The sequence below is a fragment of the Misgurnus anguillicaudatus genome, chromosome 17 (genome assembly GCF_027580225.2).
Source record: "Misgurnus anguillicaudatus chromosome 17, ASM2758022v2, whole genome shotgun sequence".
NCBI lineage: Eukaryota > Metazoa > Chordata > Actinopteri > Cypriniformes > Cobitidae > Misgurnus > Misgurnus anguillicaudatus.
In genome coordinates this window covers 39,839,874-39,867,548 of record NC_073353.2, presented here as the reverse complement: position 1 = coordinate 39,867,548, position 27,675 = coordinate 39,839,874, and the positions used below count along the sequence as shown (strand labels likewise).

Sequence of the window (27,675 nt, the reverse complement as noted above, 5' to 3'; positions counted from 1 at the left end):
GTATACAACGTACCGGTGAACTATCCCTTTAACTTTACAATAAAATCATCTTCAGCCTCATCACTGCTAAATCATTAGTAGTGAGGTATAATATAAGTCATAATATAACTTTAAATCAATCCAGAAAAACTTAAAGTTGGGCTTTGCGTTTGTGCTTATAAAATGTTCCCAACAAAACGGGACAGCTACTGTAGTTGCAGTCATTGTAGCCTGCTCACTTGCGCCCCCTGACGGTTACAGTATTTAAAACAGGTCGCGTTCCAATGTTTAAAATTTTATCTAAAAGTTATTAACCTCCACAATCGTTGTCGTTTTATGTGTGATATCTGAAAATATTTGATAAAGTACTTGCAACACGGCTAATCTTATGGAGATTGTTTTGGCGCATATTTGGCAAATGTCCGTAGAAAAGCAAGCCGAACTTTAGAGGACATCTGAGGTGACCCTCACTTTTCACATACTCACAAATCTGAGTGTGATGAGTTGTGTGTGCGCGTGCGTACGTGCATGCGCGGGCATGTGTGTTGCGTGTTGTGTTCTGTCTGTCCGTCTGTGTATGTGTGTACGTGCGTGCGCGGGCATGTGTGTTGTGTGTATGACGCTTTTAGTTCGTTGTTCTCCGTTGGACTAAACTAAAAACATGGAGTCGTGTAAAGATTGTCGTGTTTTTGCCTTGTTTACAGTCGCTATTCTTATTTTAACGTCTCATTTAAAGCGAGGACAGGACACTGCTGGTGAGTTATTGCGACTTTTTACACTTTGTGTCACTTAATAATATTGAGATATACACAAGCTAGTTACTGTGATTAGTTGCTTTTATTAACTTTACTGTACATGCTTACTGATGTTTACTAAGTAAACGTGCAGATTGACATTATTAGCATGTATTTAACTGACTTAACGTCACTGTTGCAGTTTTTTTGTTATATTTATGTACAACCAAAATTCTTGAACTGAAGTTCAAACTTTTCATGATGTATCATTGACTAACTTTGTCTCGTTGACTGTCACGAGCTTTAACTGCTGGTTTAGACTGGAAACAAAGTTTGATTCAGCTCAAGATCAGAGAGGAAGTTGCGACTTTGTTTATTTGTCCTCCACATTACCCACTTGGCCTAAAATCTTTTAAAGGGTCCATTGCGTGAAAATCGGACTTTTTTCATATCTAAGTGCTATAATTGAGTCCCCAGTGCTTTTATAAACCTTGAAAATGTGAAAAAGTTCAACCCAGTAACTTAGTTTTGATAAACCATTGTCTGCAAACATGTGAGAAAGTAGGTCATTGAAATTTGGCTCCCCTTGTGATGTCAGAAGGGGATCTTATTATAATAATACAGCCCCTTAATCTGCACTATCCAATCACGGCACTGCCATTTAGTGCAGAGAGAAAGAGAGAAAAAATAATTGACACCATAATTGAGTTTCAATTTCAACAAACCACCATTATGGCGATCAGTGTTTGCATTTTTATCAGCTCATTTGCATTTTAAAAGACACACCCAAAATGGCACATTTTTGCTCGCACCTACAAAGTGGCAATTTTAACATGTTATAATAAATTATCTATATGATATTTTGAGCTAAAACTTCACATACGCCCTCAGGTGCAAACCAAGACGTATGCTACGTACACACCAAACGCAGGTCATCGTGTTACTCGCTCTAGATTACTCGCGGGATTTAACTTGAAATTTTCACTCGAGTTGAATATTTTCAACTTGGGCGAAGATGCGTTTAAGGCGAAAAGCGCGTGTTTTTCTGATCCCGTCTCTTGACTTTGTATGTAATCTACTCGCGCAAATCGTTGAACTCGCGTCTCTTTAAACCCATGGTTATACATCTTTAAAAAATCTTATAATATGACCCCATTTAATAGATTTACCATAGAGTTTGTTTTGTGGATAATATTCAATATATCTATTATAATTTAACGGAATTGTAATATTTTAATTGAGGCCTAGAAAGTCATCATGGAAATATTTTTTTTCACATAATGAGGATTTCTGTAATTATCTGTTTTTCTGAACTGTTTTTTTTAAGTGATACAGGTCATCAGATTCAACAGTGTTGTTTGTTTCAGTCTGTTGTTGATATGTTGTTGTGTAATGAAGTCATATCTACACAGACTGCCCAGCAGATGGACGCACGTGGTTGCCGTTTGGTGACAACTGTTATCACTTTGTTCATGGAGAAGAGGACACGGCACAAAGCTACTCATTTGAATCTGCACAAGAAAAGTGTAAATTATATGGTAAAACATTTATTTTGTAAACAATGACAGACATTTTCTTATTCGTTACTGTATATGATATTGTGGCCTGTCTAACAACCCCTTAACATATGTTTTTAGGTCTCTTGACAGTTAAAAGTGCTCCAGTGAATGACTTCATTGTCAAGTACAGCCCTAATGTGTGGAAGCACGATGTAAGCATCTGGCTTGGGATTGACTATGACAGCGATGGTAAGTAACCCACGAAAGAGAGAAGCAGAGTTTACTTGGATTGTGTCAAGAGGGTTTTCTGTAGCAGGAGAGCTTATTTATGTGTCTGTTGTGATCACAAAGGGAAATAGGAAAAATTGATTGTGTGAAAAGGGAAGTAAATGGTAATAAGATGTAATATTATTTTCCATGTAAAGCACAAATGGTTAAGAAGATTACTGGATATTTTCCAGTGTTCCCTCTCTGGAATGTAGCTTAACTTGACTAATCTGTTTATTAAGGCAGAGACCTTGGCAGAGACTTGTTTATTAGACTGTTGCTTATTCAGTATATTGAATGCCTTGAGTAAATCATGACCAGTTTGAATGCTCATATCATTTTTATCGCCAGTATACTTCTAAGTATTCAGACAATACTTTATAAAACCAATAGCGATGTGAATGTTTACTCTTTCCCTGCCAGTGCTTACAAAAAAGTTACCAGCCAATGCAAGCATTTTTTTTATGATTTTACAAAAGTTTAATGCCTTCCAGAAAATGTTTTAAATACATATATAAACATACATTGTACATAAAAATGAAAGATCAGACCCTTTGCTTTCAAACAAAAAATCACCTCTGAAATATGGGTAGGTTTCTTGAAAAATACCGGATTTTGAGCAAAAAGCGAGAAAATTGCATTTTTGTGAAGGACTTTGATAGAGATCAGATTCAGAGCGATCATCAAAACATACACATTAAACTGTTTGTCCTTACTGTGGGTTCACACCAGACGCGTTTTAGGTGTCAAATTTGCGTCTACCACGCGTAGTTGGACGCTTGAACATTTTGAGTGTACTCACTTCATTTGCGCATTAAATTCTAGTCATCGAGACATTCAGACAGAAATTCGTGTCATGGGAGGGGCTTCTGCGACTCCACTCGCTTCCTGTAAACACGTCACTATTAGAGCAAGCTCCTGATTGGTTAATGTGGCGAAAAACTAGATGTGCGAATGAGGCTGAATCGCATCAAACGCTCCACGAGACGCACACTCGCTCTTGATGCCTCTACCGTGGCTGGATGCAGCATTAGGGTTTGCTTCTGGGTTTTATAAGTTAGGTAAGAACGCCGCCTGGTGGATAATAGCGGAAATACGGATTGCCTGAAAAACTCGTCATTGGCAGGGAAGCGTTTTCTCTTAGTTGACGAGTTAAATCGTCAATTGTGGGGAAAGAGTTAAAAAAGCCTTGTGATAAACTCCAAAGAATGCCCATAACGAATGTCTGTACATACAGATTTCTATAAAGCCTCCTCTTATAAAACAATATAATATTAAAATGGTATAAATACATTGAGGTTCATATTTAATTTGTAAATAAGACTCTAGCCCATCATGTGTGTAGCTCATCATTTCAAAATATGTGTGCGGCGCGTCATGTGAACCTATGTGCATTACCCGGGATGTCAAAATAAGTGCCTGCTGCATGGGGTTTATTATAAAAGAGACGCTCACGTTTGCCAGATACTCGTGCAATCTCATGTGTAATCAGAGTTTAGTGTCAACATGACAAAAGATAATCATGGTTATTTTGCTCAAACCTTTGGTCGCAATTAATTATCACGATTCTTCTTTCTTTAAGAACCTCACTTCGATATTTTTATTACACTTTACAAGGCTATGATATGCCATTACGACTTACAATTTGGGAACTAACGTACTAACTAACTGCACTTTCTTCTTGTTGCTCTGCCATTATGTTCGTTCAAGGTGAATGACAATTCAGACGCTGTCCCTCATTCGTTCTGTATACTCTGACTCCACCCATAACAGCAAACAAACACATTACTTGATTTTAGACCGTGTGTTTTGTGCTTGGTCTTGACACATGAATACCATGATGATTTTTATTAATTAATTATAAGGCACACATTTCGTTATCATAATAAAAATACAATGAATCCTGCAGCCCTACTCAGTGTGTTCTTGTTACATCAGTGGTTCATAAATGCGTGCATTAGTTTTCCCATAGCACAATGTTCACACGTCTCCTCACAACACATGGAAATCCTGTTATTTTAGGGTCTGGTCGAAGAGGTTTACCTCTTATACTGTACTTGTTTTTGGCTTCAAGATGAAAGATTTTGTTTAGTTAATAAAGAATGAACTAGAAGACAAACTGAACTTTGATCTTCTGGTTAAGGGCTTACAAATGAGGTTGGTTTACAGAACTGTCACATGCTATATTGTGATGATGCTGTTATTTTATTTTTTAAGATATTTGACTTTTCTGGGATTTATTGAATATTGTATGGCTAATGTACTGTATATACAGTCGTGGCCAAAAGTGTTGGCACCCCTGAAAATTTTCCGGGAGGATTGAGTATTTCTTGCAGAAACGTAGTGCAATTACACATGTTTTGCTATACACATGTTTATTTCCTTTGTGTGTATTTGAACAACAACAACAACAAAAAACAGGAAAAAAGCACATTTGACATAATTTCACACAAAACTCCAAAATTATTGGCACCCTTAGCTTAGTTTTGTGTTTATAGCAAAACATGTGTAATTCCAATACTTTTCTATAAGATATACTTCATTTTCTGGAAAAGTTTCAGGGCTGCCAACACTTTTGGCCATGACTGTATATGCATTTATTCACTTATTGGTAACATGAACTTTCTCTGTCTTTTGTAGATGATGTGTTCAGGTGGAATGATGATAAAAGTGTTTTGCTGTATAATAACTGGGAAGACGGAGGCTCGGATGAAACGGATCTTGCTCTCTTAAACACCTGTATCGTTCTTCACTCCAGCACAGGAAAATGGGAAAATGTCAGCTGTTCAGATGAGCCTGCGACTGGCGTCGTATGTCAGACCAGTAAGATTTTCCTCCAGGATTACATAAATGCGATGCTCCAAATCTCATCATTGCATTATGACACTATTTTTTTGCGTGTTCCTTAAAGTTAACCTATAATATTAGTATTTTTGCTCTAATGTATGGCGGATACATAAGTTTATCTTTTTGGTAGTTTTGTGATTTTAAAGTATGCAGACTGTCCCATAACTCGTTTTATTTTCTGATCTGTTTTTCAGAGGCGATCTGGCCAAGCGCACCAAGTAAGTGTGAAGAAAATAAACTTGTATACTGAAAATAAGAAATGAACAACATGCTTCACTCTTTCAGTCAGAGAAGAGACTCACAATCGACACGCCCCAAGACATATAGTCAGATGTGCCTTTCTGATTCATTCAAAAAGAGGAAATGTTATGAGATGATGTACCATGACATATCGTATACCTCAGACACAATTGTTTCCTCCTTCTTATGTAAACCTTGTGCGCTGGAAAACAGACCAATAACACCGACTGTAACTTTACAGTCGAGATGTACGCCACAATATTAAATTAAGTACAATGATGTTACAATGCTAAAACCAAAGTTGTGACTGCTGAGTTAGCGCTATATGTTAGTTAGCGCTATATGCCAGTTAGCGCTATATGCCAGTTAGCGCTATATGCTAGTTAATGCTATATGCTGACGTTCAGGCTGAAGTTCTACTATTGACATTACAGTTACATTTTGCAGGTCCATACAGAAAAAAACTCAGAAACGTCCATTAACAATCTCCAAACAATTGATTATTCCTCAAAATCTGTCTCTTCGTCTGATACAGACTCAAACATAAGATCTGTTTACACAAACACAGAGCTAATGAAGGAGCTGCTCTGAGAAACAGCCAATCAGAGCAGAGCTCAACATTATTATTCATGACCCTTTCAAATAAGGTAATAATAGACCATTTCATTTTAAAGGCAAATCCTTGTAAATGGACATTTTAAACTGACTCTGGATTCATTTGGCACCTTTAACCCCTTTTGAGTTTGGGGGGGGGTGAAAAGTTGAAGTGCATCTTCAAATTAATATAACTCTGGCATTTTTTGGATAAAAGCATAAAATATTAAACAGAAAAATTGTTATAGCAGTTTACATTTATTTTAATAAATAAAAATAATCCAATAAAATATATTATTTTATAAAAATAGATATAAAAAGGTAAATATCTCAAAAAAGTAATAATGTAAACATGAAGCCATAAGTCTCAAGCAGTTGTGATCTAAATTTCTAGTTAAAATCACAAAAAATTAGGTTTGTGTCACACTTTTAGTGATTTTACCAACAATGACCACTAGGTGTCAACGGTTTGCTGCATACTCTTGTCACAAATTAATAAATTACTGTCACTGCATTATTATTACTGCTAAAACGTTTTGAAATATGAAAACTACATTCTTAGAGCTTTATAATGATACATAGTTTGTCAAGATATTTTAGGTTTGAAATTCATCTTACAATTGTATAATAACAACATTGGCCCACCTGTGGCATTTTAGAAAATGGCTCTCAACTATGTCATTTCTTTCCCAAAATCCTGATAAAAAATGAAAATTACACCCTTAGAGCTTTCAAACGATATATAGTTTGTCATGATTATAGATAAGAATTCCCATGCAAAACACTGAAGTAAGGTAGGCGTCCCGCTGGCGGGACAGTGACATTTAGCAGGATATAAATGTTTGAGGCACACTCTCTTCATAATTGAATCAACATAATTTAATTTATAAAACACTGTTGAAATGTCCATTCTATAGGCTTAGACCTTTCCAGCAATATATAGTTTGTAGTGATAGATTAAAATTTACATCAACAATATTGAAGTAAACTTGCGTCTCTGTGTACAGGATGGCGACGCTTAAAGGATAATTCCGGTATTTAACACTTTGAGTCTCATTTCTGGTTTGTTTTGGATGAACTACAGTGATGGACACAGAAATTTTGACAATTGGTCGTGTCTTGACTTTTCGACTCATTTAGAAGCGTCTCTTGACTGCTTCAGAATGGAAGTCAATGGCCATGCACAAACATGTCATTAAAACAACACTTAACATTCATTTTCAAAACTGTACTACTCACCGAGTGGTTCGTGGTGTTCGTTGATGATTAAAAACAAATATATTGGCGCAATGTATGATGTCAATCCGTGTTATTTGCTATAGTGGAACTATTTTTTCAGATACCTCACAACCGCGTATATACTTCCGCTCTATATTTGAGTCTAAAGCATGAATGAACGTAGTCCAACAAACTGTAATAAAACAGTAGCATACTTTCAAAATCAAGTTTATTTATAACACTTACACCATAAACATCAAATTCCACACATCCAATATGTTTTTTTTCATCGGCAGAACAATAAAGAAGATATTTTGCAGAAACCCCGGTGCTCCGTCATGCAAGTCAACAGATCCGCACACTTTAAGAGCTAAAGCATATATATCCAATACAACAGTAATCCCCCATAACTCCGTGTGACATATTGACGTCTTGTGAAGCAAATCAATCAGTTTTTGCAAGAAACTGAACGTTATTTACAACATTATTAGCGTGAATACCAAAGCAGGAAGCGTATTTTCCGTTTGAGGCGATCTTCCACTGGTGCCGTTTGGTGGCTGTTGGCTATGGATGTTGGTCTCTCTGCGCCACCTATAGAGCGGGAGCGTGAAGCGCACTTCCTGCTTGGCAAAAGCTCTGCATTAACGCTGTAAAATATTTATATATATATATTCGAATCTCAAAACTGAAAATAGAAGGTCAACACAGAATGAATATTCGAATATTCTGGTCCAGCCCTACAAATATGGGAAAAATTTATTCTGAGAGAAACCGAGCGAAAAACAACAACCACATGTAAACAGTCCCTTTTCTGTTTCCCGGCGGCGGAGTGATATATCAGCGAGCATTAAGTCTTCCAGAGAAGTCAATGGAATTTTACAAAATGCCAAATAAAACACGACAGAAACTGTATTTCGCTACACAACTTGTTTTTAATCATCAACGAACACCACGAACCACTCGGTGAGTAGCACAGTTTTGAAAATGAACGTTAAGTGTTGTTTTAATGACATGTTTGTGCATGGCCATTGACTTCCATTCTGAAGCAGTCAAGAGACGCTTCTAAACGAGTCAAAAACTCAAGACACGACCCATTGTCAAAATTTCTGTGTCCATCACTGTAGTTCATCCAAAACAAACCAGAAATGAGACTCAAAGTGTTAAATACCGGAATTATCCTTTAACAGGGTTTAAAACACTCTTTCATTTACTTTCATGCAATGAACGTTTTATTGTGTAGAAGTACTGATCTAAACCATCACAAATCACCTGAGACGCTCTTGATCTTGATGATCTTGATGTTAATCACTTTCCTTTCTTCATGTATAGAGAGCAGTCCGTTCCTCATGGCTCTTGTCATCATCAGTGTGGTGCTGATACTCGTCATCTCTGCGGTGGTTTGGTTCCTTCACCAAAGGAACAGTCCAGGTTCATCGATCCTAAACCTTATCGAGTACAACCATCCCTTCAGTTCCCCATCCGCAGATCAGACCTGCTTGGTCGAAGCAGAAGAAGTTGAAGACATACCTTAAAGTAGAAATCTGTGATGTTTGAAGACACAGCAGGACTGTATATGAGATAATGATTGTCTCCATCTTTACTTGTTGCTTAAAGGCTCCTCAGCTATGGGCTACACAGAAACAACGACAGAGTCGTAACTAATGCCATCATTATTTCTCTGGGACGGATTGTAGGACTGTATGGGGAACAGGGTCTGTATGCATGCAATAAAGCATAAGACGGTATGGGGTTTCCTTAAACAGGTAAATTAGGTGCATTGATCATCAGTGTTTTGCCATATAACTAGTTGTTGATGCTTTCGTTTTTAAGGATGTTTCTTAACTGTCTGAACTGCTTTGTTTTGTTTCCGAATATTTTTAAGTCCTTTAATAGAGCAGATGACACTGGAGTAGGGAAACTTTTATTTCCCGTAAATGAAAGAGTTTATCTAAAAAGGAAATTGCAAGCATTATTTTCTCATTTCATTCCACACCTACAGGTATATGCAGTAGTGTTATATAACATGCCAATTTTATAAGATTTTTCACAAAGCTTATGTCTGTACAGTAATAGCATTTAATGATAACACCCGCCAAGCTCCTAAAAGGATAAGAAGCACTATTAAATTTGCCCGTATGACTGATGCTTTATATTTTAAGTCTCTTGGAGCCATACGATAGCTGTGTGAGGAACAGATCGTGTTACATAAGATCTCTTCTGCTGTCGAACTCTAAACCTGAGTGTTAAAAAAGTCACTCTTATGAGATTGAAATGTTTGTGTAAATTTTGTTGCACTTTATAATCACAAGCGTTTTGGATATGGATACTGCTGCTTTGCCATATTTTGATCACAGATTTTAAGTTTGGATGTGCCACTAAAAATGTTTTACAAATCAAATTGTGTAAGATTTTATTTTTCCACAACAAGCCATTTGTTATAGAGAAACTCATATGGTCTTTCAAGATTAATAAAGACTGAAAACAGATTTGTGTTGTTTCATACCTCAACTTGAACAAACAAACGCACAACACTTAATTTGCAACAACAGCTTTAAAACTGTAAATAACCAGAAGATGATCAAAGAGTTAAAGTCTTATTTTCTGTTTCTTCATGAATCTGTGTTTGATGTAATGAAATAGATGAATGACCCTCTGGGCTCATATATATGTTTATATAGATCTCCTTCATTGTTTTACCCTCATGTTATGTTCCCAATATAACTCAGTCTGCTTGTCTTATCATGGAGAGGATAATGCCATCACCCACCATTATATGGACATCCAGGATTTACTTTAAGCCCATATCAATTATATAAGTGTATTTTAAATATGTTTTGGTAAAACACCTAAAATAACAAAACTTGTGTGTAAATATATATGGACCTAACTGTATAAGCTATTGCTTAGCTACACCTATGCATTGATTACATTATCTAAAGCAAAGCAAATTTTTTTATTCAAAATTTGTGTGCTGAATGCAGTTGTGATGCAATCATTCACTGTCCTCATTTGATCATTGATCACCCTGTTCAAATGTCCTAAAGGTACCACTGCTGGCCACTAGAGGACGCTGTTAAGTCGTGACGTAAGGAATATCATCTGGGTCCAAGCCTCCTCTCGCTTCACTCTCCGTTTATAAACGGTATTTATTCATTTCAAACATTTAAGTTATAATTTTATAATCTGTAGTGTAACGTTACACTACATTCGCCAAGCTCACGACATACTACTATAACAATACTGTAACACTTCATAAAATATTCATTACTTTCTGGCCATCTAGGTTTTCAGTATGGCGATAAATGTTAGGATCGCCATTTTTATGTAGTCTTACACTTCACTGTGAGTGTATATTAATTGAATGTTTGCATCTGATGGAGCGCTTGGACCCGAAAGTTGTGGCGTGTGACATCAGGGGCACGTTCAATCTCACACCGGTGCACAACGTTTTGCTACGGTTTCCGGGTTGAACGACATGTTTCCTGGAAACGGTGTGCAACGGAATGCAACAGGTTTTAGAAGCGTTTTCTCTTGTTTGGTGGGTGTGTCAAAAATGTCGGCCCAATCAGCGGCAAGATGTATAAAACCACGCGGTAGTAAAGAGACAGCTCGCTCAATGGGTTCAAGTTGGAATGTTGTCTTTCATTCTGAACGGCAAGGTCAGTGACTGTAACATTGAGGGTCTTTTACAGTATTAAACACACATTTATAACGATTTCATCAGTCCTCAGAAACATTTAAAAAAGAACACAAAGAATGGCCTCTCAGCCACCGTAGTTGCAACTCTTGCGTCATCACAACAGGGCGTTCAACACATCACCGTTTCTGTTTAATAAACGTTTTGTCGAGGCTGAACGCAGCCCTGACTTTAGCTTTTTTAAGCAGATGGCAATTAGTCATCCATCACAGAAATTCTATTGGTTTTATTGGGAATTTTATTGGTTCTAATGGAATATGGCTCAAAACACACTACAGTTTAGTGGTTTTAATGGTAAAAGCTAATGGTTCCTATTGGTATTTTAATGGAAACCATTAGAATTTTCTGTAATGGTTTTATTGTTTTTTTCAGCAGGGATATCATCAACAAATTTACAATCCGTTTCTCAATCTGATTATAAAGTTGACTATTATTCTTAGTTAATCGTAAATTGTTGTAATGCTGATGACTTGCGAATGTAATGCTAAGTTAACTGAAATAAACCAGCTGAAAAAAAATGAAGATGCTTTCTCTTGATGAGCAAAACGACCCTAGAATATAAGTTTAGTTTTTAGACCAAAAATATCAAATTTAAGTGATTTTGTGCATAAAACAAGCAAGAAAATCTGCCAATGGGGTAAGCAAAAAATAAAAAATAATAAAAATCTTAAAAAATTTGCTTACCCCATTGGAAGATTGTTTTGCGTGTTTTATGCACAAAATCACTTAAATTTGACATTTTTGGTCTAAAAACTAGACTTATTTTTGGGGGGTCGTGTTGCTCATCAAGAAAATACATCTTAATTTAAGAATTTTTAGAAATTTTTACTGAAAAGACAAAAATACTATGTAAAATTTTTCTTGAAAGTCATCTTTCTTACTTAGTATTTTTGTCTTATTTTTAGTACAAATATAAAAAAAATTTATGCATTTTCTTGATAAGAAAATAAGTGTAGTTTTTGGACAAAAAAATGTCAAATTTAAGTGAATTCGTACTTAAAACAAGCAAAAAATCTGTCAATTGTGTAAGAATTTTTTTCTTGATTAATAATTTTTTCTTGAATTGTTTAAGAAAAAAGGTTTTTTGCCCCATTGTCAGATTTATTTTATTAGATAATTATACTTTGTTGCAGTGTACAGGTTTGATTGTCACATGGGCAGATTTTGAATCTGTTGTTTGTAAGTTAACGTGTAGGCTGAAGTATTTATATTTTATGGGCATGTATTTGTTCTTCTCTCTCACCTTTCTCATTGGTTCACCTGTATCTGTGTTTGTATAAAGCACTGCTTAACTCATGTGTTTATGAATATAAGGCAGGACTGAGTTATCGTACAGCCTTTCCCAGGTAACAGATTCTGTCACATGATGTTTGCACACAGCTGTTATTCAGGAAGTTAATGAACTGTGTGTGTGAACTGTGACTTTAAGATTCAGTATTTAAATTTATTTGTAGGCTACTTAATATAAGATTGTGTTTAATTATACTGTAGATTGCTATGTGTTACAATATTACACTAACAGTGGATTATTTACTAGTTTTTTAAATAATAGGTTACAACACTTTGACGTGAAGCTTCTGTCATCAGGTGAGTACTGTACCTTTGAACTTTGTACCTTTGAACTTTGTAAGCTACCTTTAATAAAATAAATATTATTGTGTGTTATTTAGGTATTTTGATATAAAGTACAAAGAAAACATTTATATATCTCAAACATGATGAATATGCTACAATTAAAAGAGAAATAACAGGTTTATGTAAAGAAAAAAAAAACATATTACATTTCAAAACAATATACAAATTTATATTCAATTAATATATATTAAAATAACATACTTTTACAATGTAACAAATCTAATAATTGTATTATTATTATTGTTGTTGTTGTTGTTGTTGTTGTGTATCATGGTCTAAGGGGGCAAAATTACAGATTTGAATAAAAAATAATACTTATAGTTTTTAACCATTTTAAGCAAAATGATTAGGCTTATGCTTGTCTGTCTCATTTGCAGGTGATTTTCACCATGACGTCACTCGTGCACACCCTTCGGGACCACCTTGATGATGTCAACGGCTGCGCGCTCTCGCAGAGTTTGCTGGCCACGTGCTCCGGAGACAAGACAGTGCGCGTGTACTCATTAGAGGATTTCAGTGAGCTGCGCTTTTCTCCTCTCACCGGTCACGGTTACGCGGTGCACGGTTGTTGTTTCAGCGCATGCGGCAGATTCCTCGCGTCCTGCTCCACGGACGCGCTCACTAAAGTCTGGAGCACGTCCACAGGTGCGGAAGTGGCCGCGCTGGAGCACCCGGCGCGCAGCCCCGTGCGCGTTTGCGCATTTTCACCTGACGCACGGCACCTGCTCTCGGGCGCGTCCGACGGCACTGTTGCGCTCTGGCACGTGCCATCAAAGACCCTACAGAGGTGAATATTCAGTCAAAAGTCCATTTCAATAATAAAATTGAGTTTTGGTTTTGAAAAAAATTAAATTGGCACAAATAATTTCAAAACTTTTTTTGACCCATAGTGGGTAAATATTGGACAGAACGCGTGCTGGGTTAAAATATACATAATAAAAACATAAAAACCACAAAATTTACAACTACCTGAAAAATATGAACTCTTTTTTAAAAAATATATAAACTGCCATTCCTAAATCTACTGGGCTAGTACTAACACGTACACACACAAATCATATATTATTTTCTCTTCAAATAATGCATGATGTTATTTGATATGCCTTTGAAGGCTGAATGAAAAATTTTGACTTTAAGGCTTAGTTTTGTTGAATATGTGTAACCCGAGGCTTTCTCATCTCTAGATGTTCTAAAGTGAGCGAGGGAACGGTTCTGGCCTGCTGTTTCTCTCCGTGTGATCAGATGTTTGTCACAGGATCCACACTGGGAGAACTTCACCTGTGGACTCTCACTATGAACTCTTTACACATTCAGAAAGATGCTCATGATTTAGGGGTCAACTGCTGCCAGTTCTCTCCAAAGATCTGCACGGGTAAAACCTCACACAGCATCTCTGTTATCTAAGACAGAAAAATTGGTTGCTGTACATGTTGTTGAAGTAAACTGGATCAGACAAGCTGTAAACTGGATCAGACTTCAGCGCAACCACATTGATCAAAGAATCCTGATACTTGCGCTCATCAAGCTGTAGATTTATTTGATAAAAAATCCTTCAGAAATCATTTTTATGTGAACAAACAGCACAAGGAAGTTTTAAACAAATGTATGTAATTTATGTGAATACATGCAAAGATGGACATTTTGACATTATTTTGTGTGTAGGATTCAAGAAATGATTTGTGTATGATATGGAAGAATGCAAGTACGTGCAGGGTGTGTGGCCTCAATGGCCCTTCAGTAAAGAAATGTGCAGGGTAGAAATTCAGCTGAAATTAAATTAAATCTTTATTGTTTTAAACAAAATTATGCTGCAAGATTTTTTCTAAACTACATTTAAGTTCCCTGTTAGGCTCCTATTTTTTTAAACTCCCAGTTTATCCCCATTAATTTCCATTTATTCCCCTATATTCACGTTAATTACCATGGAAAGTTTCCAGCTTAAAACATTTCCAGAATTTGGCAACCCTATTTATAGTACAGGTGTGATTATTGTGTACCATTCATTGTAATTATATTTACACAAGTCAAATATCATTATTGTCTTGTTTAATCATGCGTGTGTGTGGATGTATTTTTAGATGGTCCAGCAGTGAAGTTTCGATTGGTGTCTGGTGGGCAGGACAGTCAGCTGAGAGTATGGATTATTACCCAGCATGCATCAGCAGCAGGTACTCTCACTGAACCCTGCAGTCAAACCCAAAACTCACTGAAGTTCAGATTGAAGTAATCAAACATGATGGGGTGGTTTCCCTGGTTTAGCTTAAGCCAGGACTAGGCCTTAGTTTAATTAGGAAAATAACTAGTTTTTACAAACATGCCTTACTAAAAACATTACTTGTGTGCATTTTGAGGCAAAACAAAGGGCACTGATGTATTTAAAGTGATATTTTTTGGGCATTTTTTACTTTATTTAAGAGCGAGTAAGGAGAGGACAGTAAAGTATAGGGAGGAGAAAGGGGTATGGGATCGGCCAATGACCACAAGCTGGGAATCAAACTCGGGTCGCCGAAAGTGCACCACATGTTGGAGCGCTGCCCACTACACCATCGGCTCCGACAAGGCACTGATGTGTTTTAAGATATGTCAGTTGTTAGTTGTTTTTAGTTTGGACAGCTCTTACATTTATTTTAGTTTAATCTCTGTCAGGGAAACCACCCCATAAAGTATATATTGTACTGTAAAAGTCTTCTGTCATCTTTATACAGCATTGATCTTACTCGAGAAACTAAAGAAATAATAACCAAACAGTCTGCAGGGACTTTTTCACACTTGACTTATCCTCTAAAACAATCCAATATCATAAGTAAATCTCAACTTCACATCAAATCTGATATTTGGTTCTGAACAATGCAAACAAACATATAGTATAAACAAAACCTAAAATTTAGGGATAAAACCTTTTAAGATGAGTAGATGTGTAATCCTCAGCAGTCAGAAGAGGCGGCTTCATCTCTTGATCTGTTTTAATCATCATGAGCGACTGTAGTGTGTTTATCCTCAAGGACTGTTGATTCAGACTTGTGTTTCAAAACACAAACAAACACGCACGCGCGCACACACACACACACACACACACACACACACACACACACACACACACACACACACACACACACACACACACACACACACGCAAAGATAAGTGCTGAACACAAATAGCCCCACGTCTTTAGTTCGTGTGTGTGTGTGTGCGTGTGTGCGTGTGTGCGTGTGTGCGTGTGTGCGTGTGTGTGTGTCTGTGTGCGTGCGTGTGTGTGTGCGTGCGTGCGTGCGTGTGTGTGTGTATGTGTGTATGTGTGCGCGTGCGTGCGTGCATGCGTGTTTATCCACAGGTTATGAGATGACATTGATGTTTACACTCTCTGCTCAATCTGCACCTATCCTGTCATGTGCCATCTCATTTGACGGACAGCTGCTCATCTCTGGGTAAGCCCCTCCCACTCATAACACAGAGGATGTATTTGATATAGAATATCCATCATATATTTTCCCAATATAGTGATGTTATGAAATCATGGCTACATCACATTGCATATTAAATGAATACAGGATTGTATAGACGGTTTCCTCAGACACACGTGCGGTGACGCGATACACATCTGGTCCGAACTTTACTTCCGGTTTCAGACTAGTTGCTAAACTGAACTTTGGGACAATATCTCGTTGAAAATAGCAAATGTTTTGGTTTCCTATGTAATCTGTGTTGTTTTTTTTGCTTGTTATATAAATAAACTACATTTAACGTACTTTGTTTTATTTATTCTTAGCGAAGTTTACCAGAAGTTATGTGTTGAAAGCCGCTTGTTTATGTTGTCACTTCTGAAATCGTCTATACTTGACATTTTGACAAATGTAGTCACCCAGTTACTACAGTACAGTTCATGCATACAGAAACGTTAAATACTGTGTAGAGCATTTATATACTGCATATAAGTCAGAGTAGTGTTTTGTGCAGAAGGCAAACATTGTTTTTCTATTGACTGCTACACTTTGTGTCCACTAGAGGGACCTGTAGTGTTAAAATCCCATTGAGGAATCAAGCAAAACATTAAAAGACCAAACTTCACAACACACTGAATAATTGTGATTAATTTTTCTACGTATCAAACATTATTCAAACATAAATTAAAGAGGATACAGCCACTAACATGTAAGCACTAAATAATGATCAGGTATGCGTGTGGCACAGTTTTTTTTTTATTATTAAAGAACATAAACACATCAAAGACAAAAAATAGAAAAATTCTGAAGAACTAAAAATAAAATAAAACAAAGACATTCACAAGACCCCAATACATTGGTGTGGGTGTGGCACAGTGATACTAATAACAGCTCTGTGATGAGGTCATAGCTGTGATTTATCATAAATAAACCATGGCTATGACTAATCAACAATAATGACTGAAATTCTCCAGAAGATTTATTTTGAACCTCATAATATATTGAGATTTGTGACATGATTATGGTATTAATTATTTTTTTTTATAAAGATTGCAGCACAGACTTGTGATGGATAAATATGTCTTTTATTTTCAGGTCTGTGTATAAAACGGTAACTGTGTATAACATGGTAGGTGATCATCATCTTTATCTGGTTTATTTATGTACAGTGTATAAAACAACAGGAGTTTATACTGTAAATCATCTGTCTGTGTTAATAATTGATGATTTATATTCGTTCACTGAAGCTCTTCATTGTAAATCTGAGCAGGATCGAGGAGAGCTTTTACACACTTTAACACATCATGACAGGTGAGTTCTTCATCTGATCTCTGTCAGTATGAATCCAGACTTTGATCCGGACACGTATACACTGAATCTGAATTCAGATGTCACTCTTTTTATGATTCATCTCCGTCTGTGTACCAGGGTTTTACAGTAATGTTATCTAACACTAAACAGGTTAAACCTTAGCTATCAATATTTCTAAACTGTAAAATGTTGCATTATCAAAAGTGACTCTTGTATACTGTACACATTCAGGATAATATAGGAGATTTAATACAGCATTACAATGCAGTTGTTGCTTGCAAACCTTGTGCAGTATTTTTATAGCTTTAGGCGATCTCTATCTCTCTCTCTCTTTCTCTCTCTCTCTCTCTCTCTCTCTCTCTCTCTCTCTCTCTCTCTCTCTCTCTCTCTCTCTCTCTCTCTCTCTCTCTCTCTCTCTCTCTCTGCTGTAGATATGTGACCGCGTGTGCGTTTTCTCCCTCCATGCTGATATTTGCCTCTGGCTCGATGGATAAGACGGTGAATATCTGGAGAATTGAAGATGGAAATTCTCAACCATGTAAGCTCACTGAGCTCTTTTACTTCAATAAAAATACGTATAAACATCCCATTTGCTTGTTTTAAACACTATAAAGCAACCAAGTAGATGAATACAGATGCTGATTTGCCTCTGACTACTACAGTATCACCAATGTTATTTTATGAGTCAATACAAGTTAAGCTCTATCATCAGCATTAATGTACAGTACAACAAACATAATGACAATGAATGGTTTACAGATTGTTTTTATACATTTTGTGTCTTTAAGCTTTATGCAATATATACAGCTGCAGAAAAATTGAAGAGACCACGCCAGTTTTGCCTTTAATCATCATTTCTACAATTTCTGTCCAGTGTCTGTTGAATTCTAACAAAAGCAAACCTCATAAGAGACATAAAGTTACCCAATAGCAAAAGACTGAGTGGATACAAAGACACATTTAGGATGTTATTTAAAAACAGGGTTATTACATAAAATTTAATTTCTGAAATTTTTCCTAAAATGCATTAGCATTTTGTTAGTGAGAAATAAATTTGAACTTTTCTCTGCAGTATTCAAAATTGGAAAACATTGCATTTTTATTTGTTATTTTGATGTTTTTTGTTATTTTGTTGTTATTTGTTATGTTTTCCCCATTTAAATTTTCTGTAAATTAATGCAAAAAAAACCCCATTATTTTTATTAGGAACTTGGCAAAATGTTGTCGCTAGTTGGCAGAATGAAACAAAAATGATAATTTTACTTAAACACATACCTATAGATAGTAAATTTAGAAAAACTGAAAATAATCTTTAGGTTTTCGTGGCTGTATGTGTTATGCAATTTTAATGCATTAAACTTTATTCATTATATGTACTGTGCATTACTTTAATGATTAAATTAATGTACAGTACATATAATGCATAATGAAAGTACACTGTTTACATTATGGGGTGGTTTCCTGGACAGGGTTTGGATTGATCCGAGTTATATTCGGACATTAAGTAGCAAACATACCTTACAATAAACATTTCTGGTGTGCATCTTGACCCAGTATGTAAAGATATGTCTAGGTATGTTTTTAAATTAAGACAGTTCAAACATGCATTTTAGTCTGGGACTAGAATAAGCCCTGTCCAGGAAACCACCCCTATATGTTTCATTGAAAGAAAATTAACATTTAATACAAACACCTTTAACATTCTGATTACCCTAAAACAATTCTTAAATAGATTGTGTTTGTGTGTGTGTACACGTGTGTAGTCATATTTTGTGACCCTGCTCTTGTTGGGTTGTCACTGCCATGCTAACAGATGGGAACTTTATGATGGGCATCAGCTCGGCGGTGTTCCAAACATTGTACAATTACAATCTTCATGGTGTCTGGGATCTGAACAACTCTTGGAAATTCAGAACCCCTGACACTGAATAGAGTTCAGACAGAACAGCTGGTGTCCAGCCAATGAAAAATATCATTGAAAGCCATAAAATAAACCGTCTGTCTGTTGTATAATGATGGCTTATAACCTGGAAAATGTTCACTCAAAAAATTACAATTTTGTCGTTATTTACATATAAACTATGGAGGCCCAATTCCGCCACATAAGAAAAAAAATCAAGCTCTTGTAAATTATAATTTTGAGATGATAGTCGAAATTATGACTTTTAAAGTCTGACTTTTTATCTCATAATTTTGACTTTTATAGTAATAATTTCGATTTTTATAGTTATAATTTAGATTTTTTTTTGAGTCATGATTTTCATTTTTTTTATTTCATAATTTCGACTTTTTATGTCACAATTTAGATTTTTTAATCTCATAATTTTAACATTTATAGTCATCATTTCGATTTTTTTATCTCATAGTTTTGCCTTTTATGGTCATAATTTAGATTTTATCATCTCATAATTTCAACTTTTATCTTATTTAGGTTTTTTTATCTTATTATTTTGAGTTTAAAAGTCATAATTTTGACTTTTTATCTATTAACTTTGACTTTTAGAGTCATATTTTAGATTTTTGTAATCTCATAATTTAGATTTTTTTATCTCATAATTTCGACTTTTATGGTGGTAATTTAGATTTTTTTATCTCTTAATTTAGATTTTTTTATCTCATAATTTAAAATTTTTATCTCATAATTTAGATTTTTTAATCTCATAATTTAATTTTTTTATCTCATAATTTAGATATTTTAATCTCATAATTTAGATTTTTTATCTCATAATTTAGATTTTTTAATCTCATAATTTAAACTTTTTATCTCATAATTTAGATTTTTTAATCTCATAATTTCAATTTTTTATCTCATAATTTAGATTTTTTAATCTCATAATTTAAACTTTTTATCTCATAATTTAGATTTTTTTAATCTCATAATTTAATTTTTTTATCTCATAATTTAGATTTTATTAATCTCATAATTTAAACTTTTTATCTCATAATTTAGATTTTTTTATCTCATAATTTAGATTTTTTTATCATCTCATAATTTCAACTTTTATCTTATTTAGGTTTTTTTATCTTATTATTTTGAGTTTAAAAGTCATAATTTTGACTTTTTATCTGTTAACTTTGACTTTTAGAGTCATATTTTAGATTTTTGTAATCTCATAATTTAGATTTTTTATCTCATAATTTCGACTTTTATGGTGGTATTTTAGATTTTTTATCTCTTAATTTAGATTTTTTATCTCATAATTTCAATTTTTTATCTCATAATTTAGATTTTTTAATCTCATAATTTAAACTTTTTATCTCATAATTTAGATTTTTTAATCTCATAATTTAAATTTTTTATCTCATAATTTAGATTTTTTAAATCTCATAATTTAGATTTTTTAATCTCATAATTTAGATTTTTTATCTCATAATTTAGATTTTTTAATCTCATAATTTAAACTTTTTATCTCATAATTTAGATTTTTTAATCTCATAATTTAAATTTTTTATCTCATAATTTAGATTTTTTAATCTCATAATTTAAATTTTTTTATCTCATAATTTAGATTTTATTAATCTCATAATTTAAACTTTTTATCTCATAATTTAGATGTTTTTTCTCATAATTATGATTTACCAGAGCATGAGTGTTTTCATATGTGGCGGAAGTAGGCTTCCATACATAACAGCAAAATGGCAAAATACAGTTTCAGTAAAAATGAAATGAATGCATCTTGTGAATCTTATATAATAAGTTACTCTTTTACTATTTTTAGCATCTCTGCAGAAAACAGGACCAGGTAAGAACTTCAAGTCCTCTAGGATGAAGTAACAGATATGAGCAAATGAATGAGACAGCAGGTGCGTCGGGTCCAGATGGACAGAGCAGCCATTAACCTGAACCCAACGCCTCACTGAATCAAAGTTATCTGAAGGAGGAAACGCAGAGTTTGATATCAGGAGAGCGAGAGAAAAAGATTGTAATAGTCTAAATTTCATATTCTTAATAAAAGTTTAAGAAGACCATGTGAGCATATAATATACATACATATCACATGTGCTGATGTATGTGCATTTATATATGATTTGATTATGTGGCCTATGCAAACACGATTAAACTATTGTAGATAAAAACGAATAAATGATTAAAGCATGTAAAATTACCATAAAAGATAGAAATGTGTTTGGGTTTAGGAAGGAAGATCCCATTGTTTGGATATAATGAGAGATGTTCTGCATTGAATATAATAACAATACACTTCCTGTTTATATGTGGGTGGACAGGAAGGAAGTCTGTGTGTTACTCCAGAATGCTGGTCAGTGATTGGTCAGAAGATGATGTGTGTGACTGGCTTCAGGATGAAGGATTAGAAGCTCTGGTGGACACATTTAGGGCTCAAAACATTGATGGGCCTGAACTCATCACCTTAAATAAAGAGACACTGGACAATCATTTTAACATTGGTAGGAAAACACGCACACACACGCACACGCACACACACACACACATTCACACTCACTCACACTCACACACACTCACACAAACACGCACACGCACACGCGCACGCGCACGCACACAAACACACACACACACACACACACACACACACACACACACACACACACACGTTTCAGAATTTAGGGATACTAAATGAAAAGACACACACGCACACATGAATGAAACCTTAAATCACAATCATGAGGTTACATTCATGTCCACATCACAAGAAGCTGAGTTGAGATGTGTTGTTATTTTTCTATAAACTCAAACATATCTCATAAACTTGCACTATAAAAAGATACCCTGGTGCCCCTAATACCCTGGAGACTCAGATGTGTTTTTTTAACATTATCTCCAGTAAGAAACCTTAGGAAGTGTCCCTGTCAATCACCCAATGACGTTTTGCACAAATACAACTTTATTTTCTTCAGGATTTCATTCTTCAGATTCGTATCATGCGAGTCTCCTCTTCAAAGCCTGCAGTCAACTCACAAGATCAAAGTGAGATCTACAGAAAGATGTGCACACCTTTGAAAGATTCACTCATTGAACAAAGACTTTAAAATAAAGTCAAACAAAATCCCACTCAAAATCACGTAGCTTCTCTTTTTACTAAACTCAACGTAAGACTTTACAGAGAAGTGAACACTAAAGAATGAAACAGATCAGACTGACTCAGATTTACACCTCAACAAAACCTCACAGATTATTATCAGATTTCTTTGGATTTGTCACAAGTTGCACCAGCTAGACGTAAAAAAGCTTGGTGTAAGCACTATGTCGGGCTTAACTACATCCAGCTTTGTGAATTTTTTTTACGGCAGTCGCACCATCTAATACTACGACCAGGTACAGCTACGCTCAGTGCAGACGATGTGCGTCCCCGTGTATGCATTTAACCACATTGATAGATAAGACGCTATTCATGCCGCTACACTGAAAAAAATGAATTATTGAATTTAATCATTTTTTTAAGGTAAGTGGTTGCAATCAATTTATTTAAGCTACATTTAAACAAAAGTTTTATATTTTATTTTACTTTGCCAATCTTTTTTGTTTAAATGTAGATTAAATGAATTGATTGCAACCACTTACCTTAAAAATTTATTAAATTCAATGAATCATTTTTTTCAGTGTATGGTATTTTTTTTACTATTTGATGCATCAATCTGTTAAGATACTTTGTATAAGAAGTTATGATCCACACTTACAAAAACATCCTTCTTTTCCATTTTATTCATCATTAGGGAACAAACACAAATGGGTGATTCTCTCGAAATCCAGACTTAAAAGGTGTCCAGCATCAGATTTTTTAAAAAAGCCCTTGAAGCCAATTTTTTGCACATGTAAGATTAAAGTCTGAACTTAGTATAACCATTATTTATAGAGGATTTAAAAATATTTCCTATAGAATTATTTACATTTTTTAGATTATCATTATTAAAAATGATCATTACCGCAACATGATATTACATTAAATATATGCATTTACAAACTCATGTTTCGGTAATGAGAACTAAAAAGTTGTCTAGGTACTATGACAAACAAAATGTAAACTTTTATCTGGAGAGAAAAACTAAGAACTGCTTAGCTGGTAGCCATCTTGAGTGTCACAGTCAATTATTTCCCTTTCAACTTTTTTTTTTTTTTGAAAATGTAAGTTACTTGAGGGCTTAAACAATGATTGAAAATTGTTGCGGAGGATGAGAAAATTGGTCTTGGACACATTTTTATTCCTTATTATTGTCTCTACATTTACCAATGATCACCAAATACCACATGTTTCTTTACTGTAAATGTTTATAATATAACATGCACTGAAGCTTTTTATTTTTTAGATTTTTTAATTATAAATATTTCCATGTCAAAGAACCCAAATCCAGTCATGGACACGTTGCGGTAATGAAAATTTTCCCCTTAAATGTGGAATAAACATCAAAATTGGTTTGTAAAAGATCATTTGAAATCATGTGCAAAATGAAGAGATGTTTGTAACTGTATGCTTCTTATTTTGATAGCATTTACTTTTATTATCAAAATGTTTCATGACACCTCATAAGTCTGATTTCGCAAGAATCACCCAAAAGTTTTTACCTCAAAGCCTTCCTCCGTGTGCTAAAAACTATTTTAAGACATACATTACAAGTTCAGGTGCAAGAAGGAATCCATGCGTGTTACAAGCTGTCTTGCCCAAAGTGAAGCCCACAAACCCTCTCTTGTGAGAAAAAGCACGCAATGTGCCTGTTATTGTAAAACTTTCATAATAATATTAATAATTTAACCTATGGACTGCAGTGGGCAAACATGCCAATATCGTCAATGAAGGCCTGCTATCAGCCATATGTCTGACTATCATCTATTGGCACAACCCTAGTACGTAAAGCAACAGTGAATTTTTTTCTACTTGTAAATAATTATAATGCATTAATCAAACCAACAAGCTCAGACATGAATTACAAAAAATACTGACTGTGACCTTAAATGAACATAATAAGTAAATATCTAATGAATGATTGTGACAGATGGAATCCATTTAGAATGTTCTTGAATTGCAAATATATTCACATATCATGCATATATTATTTATTACTGTAAGGCCACTGTGATTCAAAACAACATCGCTGTAGATGAGTCTGGTTTAATAAAGGAGCTGCTAATGAATCTCTCTCTCTATCTCTCCTGTAGACTCAGTGGGTCTGCGTGGTAAAGTCCTGAGGAAAATTGATGGCTTAAGATCTGCACTGATGGACTCTGATGTCCCAAATCATTTCCTCTGTCCAATCACCAGAGAGCTCATGAAGGACCCTGTCATCGCTGCAGGTTGGTGTTCGACCAATGCCTGATGGATTAAAGCGTTGCCAAAGCTTTAAACGTGACCCTGGACCACAAAACCGTCAAACAAGTATATTTGTAGCAATAGCCAAAAATAAGTTGTATGGGTCAAAATTATCTATTTTTTTAAATGCCAAAAATCATTAGGATATTAAGTAAACATCATGATGTTACATGGAGATATTTTGTACATTTCCTACCGTAAATATATATCAAAACTGTATTTATCATCAGTAATACGTGTTGCTAAGGAATAGATTTTCGATTCAATATTTGAATTTTTTCACCCTCAGATTCCAGATTTTTAAAAGCACTAACATTTGAAGTGGATCAAAACCTTTCTAAAAAGTTGTTTTAAAATTATGAACAATACCCATTCTTGTCTAGGACAACTTTGATGAACGTTTTTGATCCAGTTCAAATGTTGACGAGTGTAGTTGTATCTCAGCCAAATATTGTCCTATCCTACCGAACCAGTTTATTCAGCTTTCAGATGATGCATACGTCTTAATTTCCAAAAAATGACCATTATAACTGGCTTTGTGGTGTGTAATGTGTAAATGCTAATAATGCTAATAAACTATCGCGTGCTCACGTGAAACTTTCGCGTGCACACGTGAAACTTTCGCTTTCACGTGCGCACGCGGTAGTATCACGTGCACACGCGATAGTATCACGTGCACACGCGAAACTAAACTAAATTCTGCACATGACGGTTTCGTGTGAGCAAATGAAAGTTTCACGTGAGCACATGAAACTAAACTTTAGATTTTTTTACTCCAATGTCACCTTAGAGGCTCGGTAATATTCACATTAGCATTGGAAGAAAAACTTTGTATGTTACAAACCTGCAAACATAACAGGTTTGAAAAGGTTAAAATTAGGACTGTCAAAAGATTAATCACGATTAATTGCATCTAGAATAAAAGTTTGTGTTTACATAACACGTGTGTGTGTGTACTGTGTATAATTATTATTTATATATAAAAACACACACAATCATGTGTGTATTTAAAAAAAATGTATTATATTTATATATAAAATATTTATATATAATATAAATTATATAAATGTATAGACAGTTTCATCGGACGCACGTGCGCTGACGCGATACATGTCTGGATCCGAACTTTACTTCCGGTTTCGTTTTTGTAATGGTCTGACTAGTTGCTAAACTGATCTCTTGAACAAAAGCCTCATCGGAAATAACACATGTTTTGGTTTCCTAGATAATCTATGTGTTGATTTTTTGCTTGTTATATAAATTAACTATGTTTAAAGAACTTTGTTGTAATTTATTCTTAGCGGAGTTTACCGGAAGTTACGTGCAGACCACGACAGCCGCTTGTTTATGTTGTTACTGCTTAAACCGTCTATATACAGTATATTAATGCAAATTTCTTAAAGGGATACTTCACCGATTTAGCATTCAGCTTTGTATCTGTAGAAACCCGGCAGTATTACTGAATGACCATGTTTCCCTCCATCATTTCCCCCTGAGAGGAGAGATATCTGCATTTTGGTTCTGCAAAAAAGTCCTCCGATGATGCAAAAATCGTCATATTACATCATCGGAGGACTTTTTTGCAGAACCAAAATGCAGATATCTCTCCTCTCAGGGGGAAATGAGGGAGGGAAACATGGTCATTCAGTAATACTGCCGGGTTTCTACAGATACAAAGCTGAATGCTAAATCGGTGAAGTATCCCTTTAAGTATATACATGAATGTGTGTTTATATATATATACATAATATTTACACACAGTATACACACATGTTATGTAAACACAAACTTTTATTTTGGATGCGATTAATCGCGAGTAATCTTTTGACAGCCCTAGTTAAAATTCAATTTAACCTGGTTAACTGCAAAATATACTTATAATTTTATATTTTTTACATATTTATACATTTATAGAAACTTTTATATTTTGGCAAGTTTTTTTTGGCAAGGTCATATGGGTTTTAAAAATAGAAATGTATTTGTTGCCCCTGAAATATATTTCAAAATATATGTTAATATATAAAGGTTAAAACTAAATATATTTTCAAATTCAAAATGTATTTAGCATATATTTAAAAAAAATAATTGGCCAATAAAATGTACTTTTTTGTCATTTTTGGAACCATTTTACAAAGTTTGATTTAAAGTTCAAACAAACTCAAGCCGATTGTTAAACATGTCTTTAGCATGTAAAACTCTTTTCTTAAACAGATGGATATTCCTATGAGAGAGATGCTATTGAGACCTGGATCAGAACTCCAAATCACTCGAGTCCTGTGTATAACCTGCCTTTAAAAAACACCCTCCTGATTCCTAACAGAAGCCTGAAGATGGCCATCCAGTGCTATAAAGCCAACCAGTAAGCACATCTCACATCAGCACTGACATCTGATCACTGATAGGGCTGTGTGATATTTTGGGAGGGGATATATGTGATAACTTGCCAGATAATGTAATAGACGATATGCTATATGAAAGAAACATTTGAGATATATTAGACTATGTGTAATGAATAAATATTACACTGCAAAAAATTATTTTGAAGAAAAAAATTCTTAGTATTTTTGTCTTGTTTTCAGTAAGAATATCTAAACATTCTTAAATGGAGATGCTTTTTCTTGATGAGCAAGGCGACCCAAGAATAGTGATGGGAGAAATGAAGCTTTTCAAAGCTCCGAATCAATTGAACCAATTGCTTCGAAAATTCATTCACTTTTTCGAAGCAGTTTGAAACACCACACACGCTGGCAACCCCTGCTGGTCAAAGTAGTGTAAAAGCAGATGTGGCGAAACATTTTACACTTTTTTTAACAAAATAATAGTAAGACTTGTATTAAAATATGTACAAAAAATTATTTAACTTAATTAAGACATAGTTAAAAGTCTATTATGTGTTTTTAGTTTTATTAAGGGCAAACAAATGATTAAAACTA

General features: G+C 34.6%; 2 protein-coding genes across 2 annotated transcripts; both read left to right on the top strand.

Annotated features, from left to right (window-relative positions):
* The first annotated feature begins 518 nt into the window (after positions 1 to 518).
* cd302 (CD302 molecule) lies at positions 519 to 9,864 on the top strand. The gene is made up of 6 exons (XM_055216285.2): positions 519 to 734; positions 2,126 to 2,251; positions 2,351 to 2,461; positions 5,120 to 5,302; positions 5,521 to 5,544; positions 8,708 to 9,864. The coding sequence occupies exons 1-6, from the start codon at positions 641 to 643 to the stop codon at positions 8,908 to 8,910; spliced, it is 741 nt and encodes a 246-aa protein (XP_055072260.2). The 5' UTR covers positions 519 to 640; the 3' UTR covers positions 8,911 to 9,864.
* A 2,232-nt stretch (positions 9,865 to 12,096) lies between these two features.
* Positions 12,097 to 27,305, top strand: LOC129452102 (WD repeat, SAM and U-box domain-containing protein 1). The gene is made up of 12 exons (XM_073854759.1): positions 12,097 to 12,662; positions 13,088 to 13,497; positions 13,895 to 14,082; positions 14,789 to 14,878; positions 16,043 to 16,136; positions 17,247 to 17,280; positions 17,422 to 17,462; positions 17,894 to 18,000; positions 21,182 to 21,205; positions 21,690 to 21,869; positions 24,592 to 24,726; positions 26,954 to 27,305. The coding sequence occupies exons 2-12, from the start codon at positions 13,100 to 13,102 to the stop codon at positions 27,103 to 27,105; spliced, it is 1,443 nt and encodes a 480-aa protein (XP_073710860.1). The 5' UTR covers positions 12,097 to 12,662; positions 13,088 to 13,099; the 3' UTR covers positions 27,106 to 27,305.
* The last annotated feature ends 370 nt before the right edge of the window (positions 27,306 to 27,675 follow it).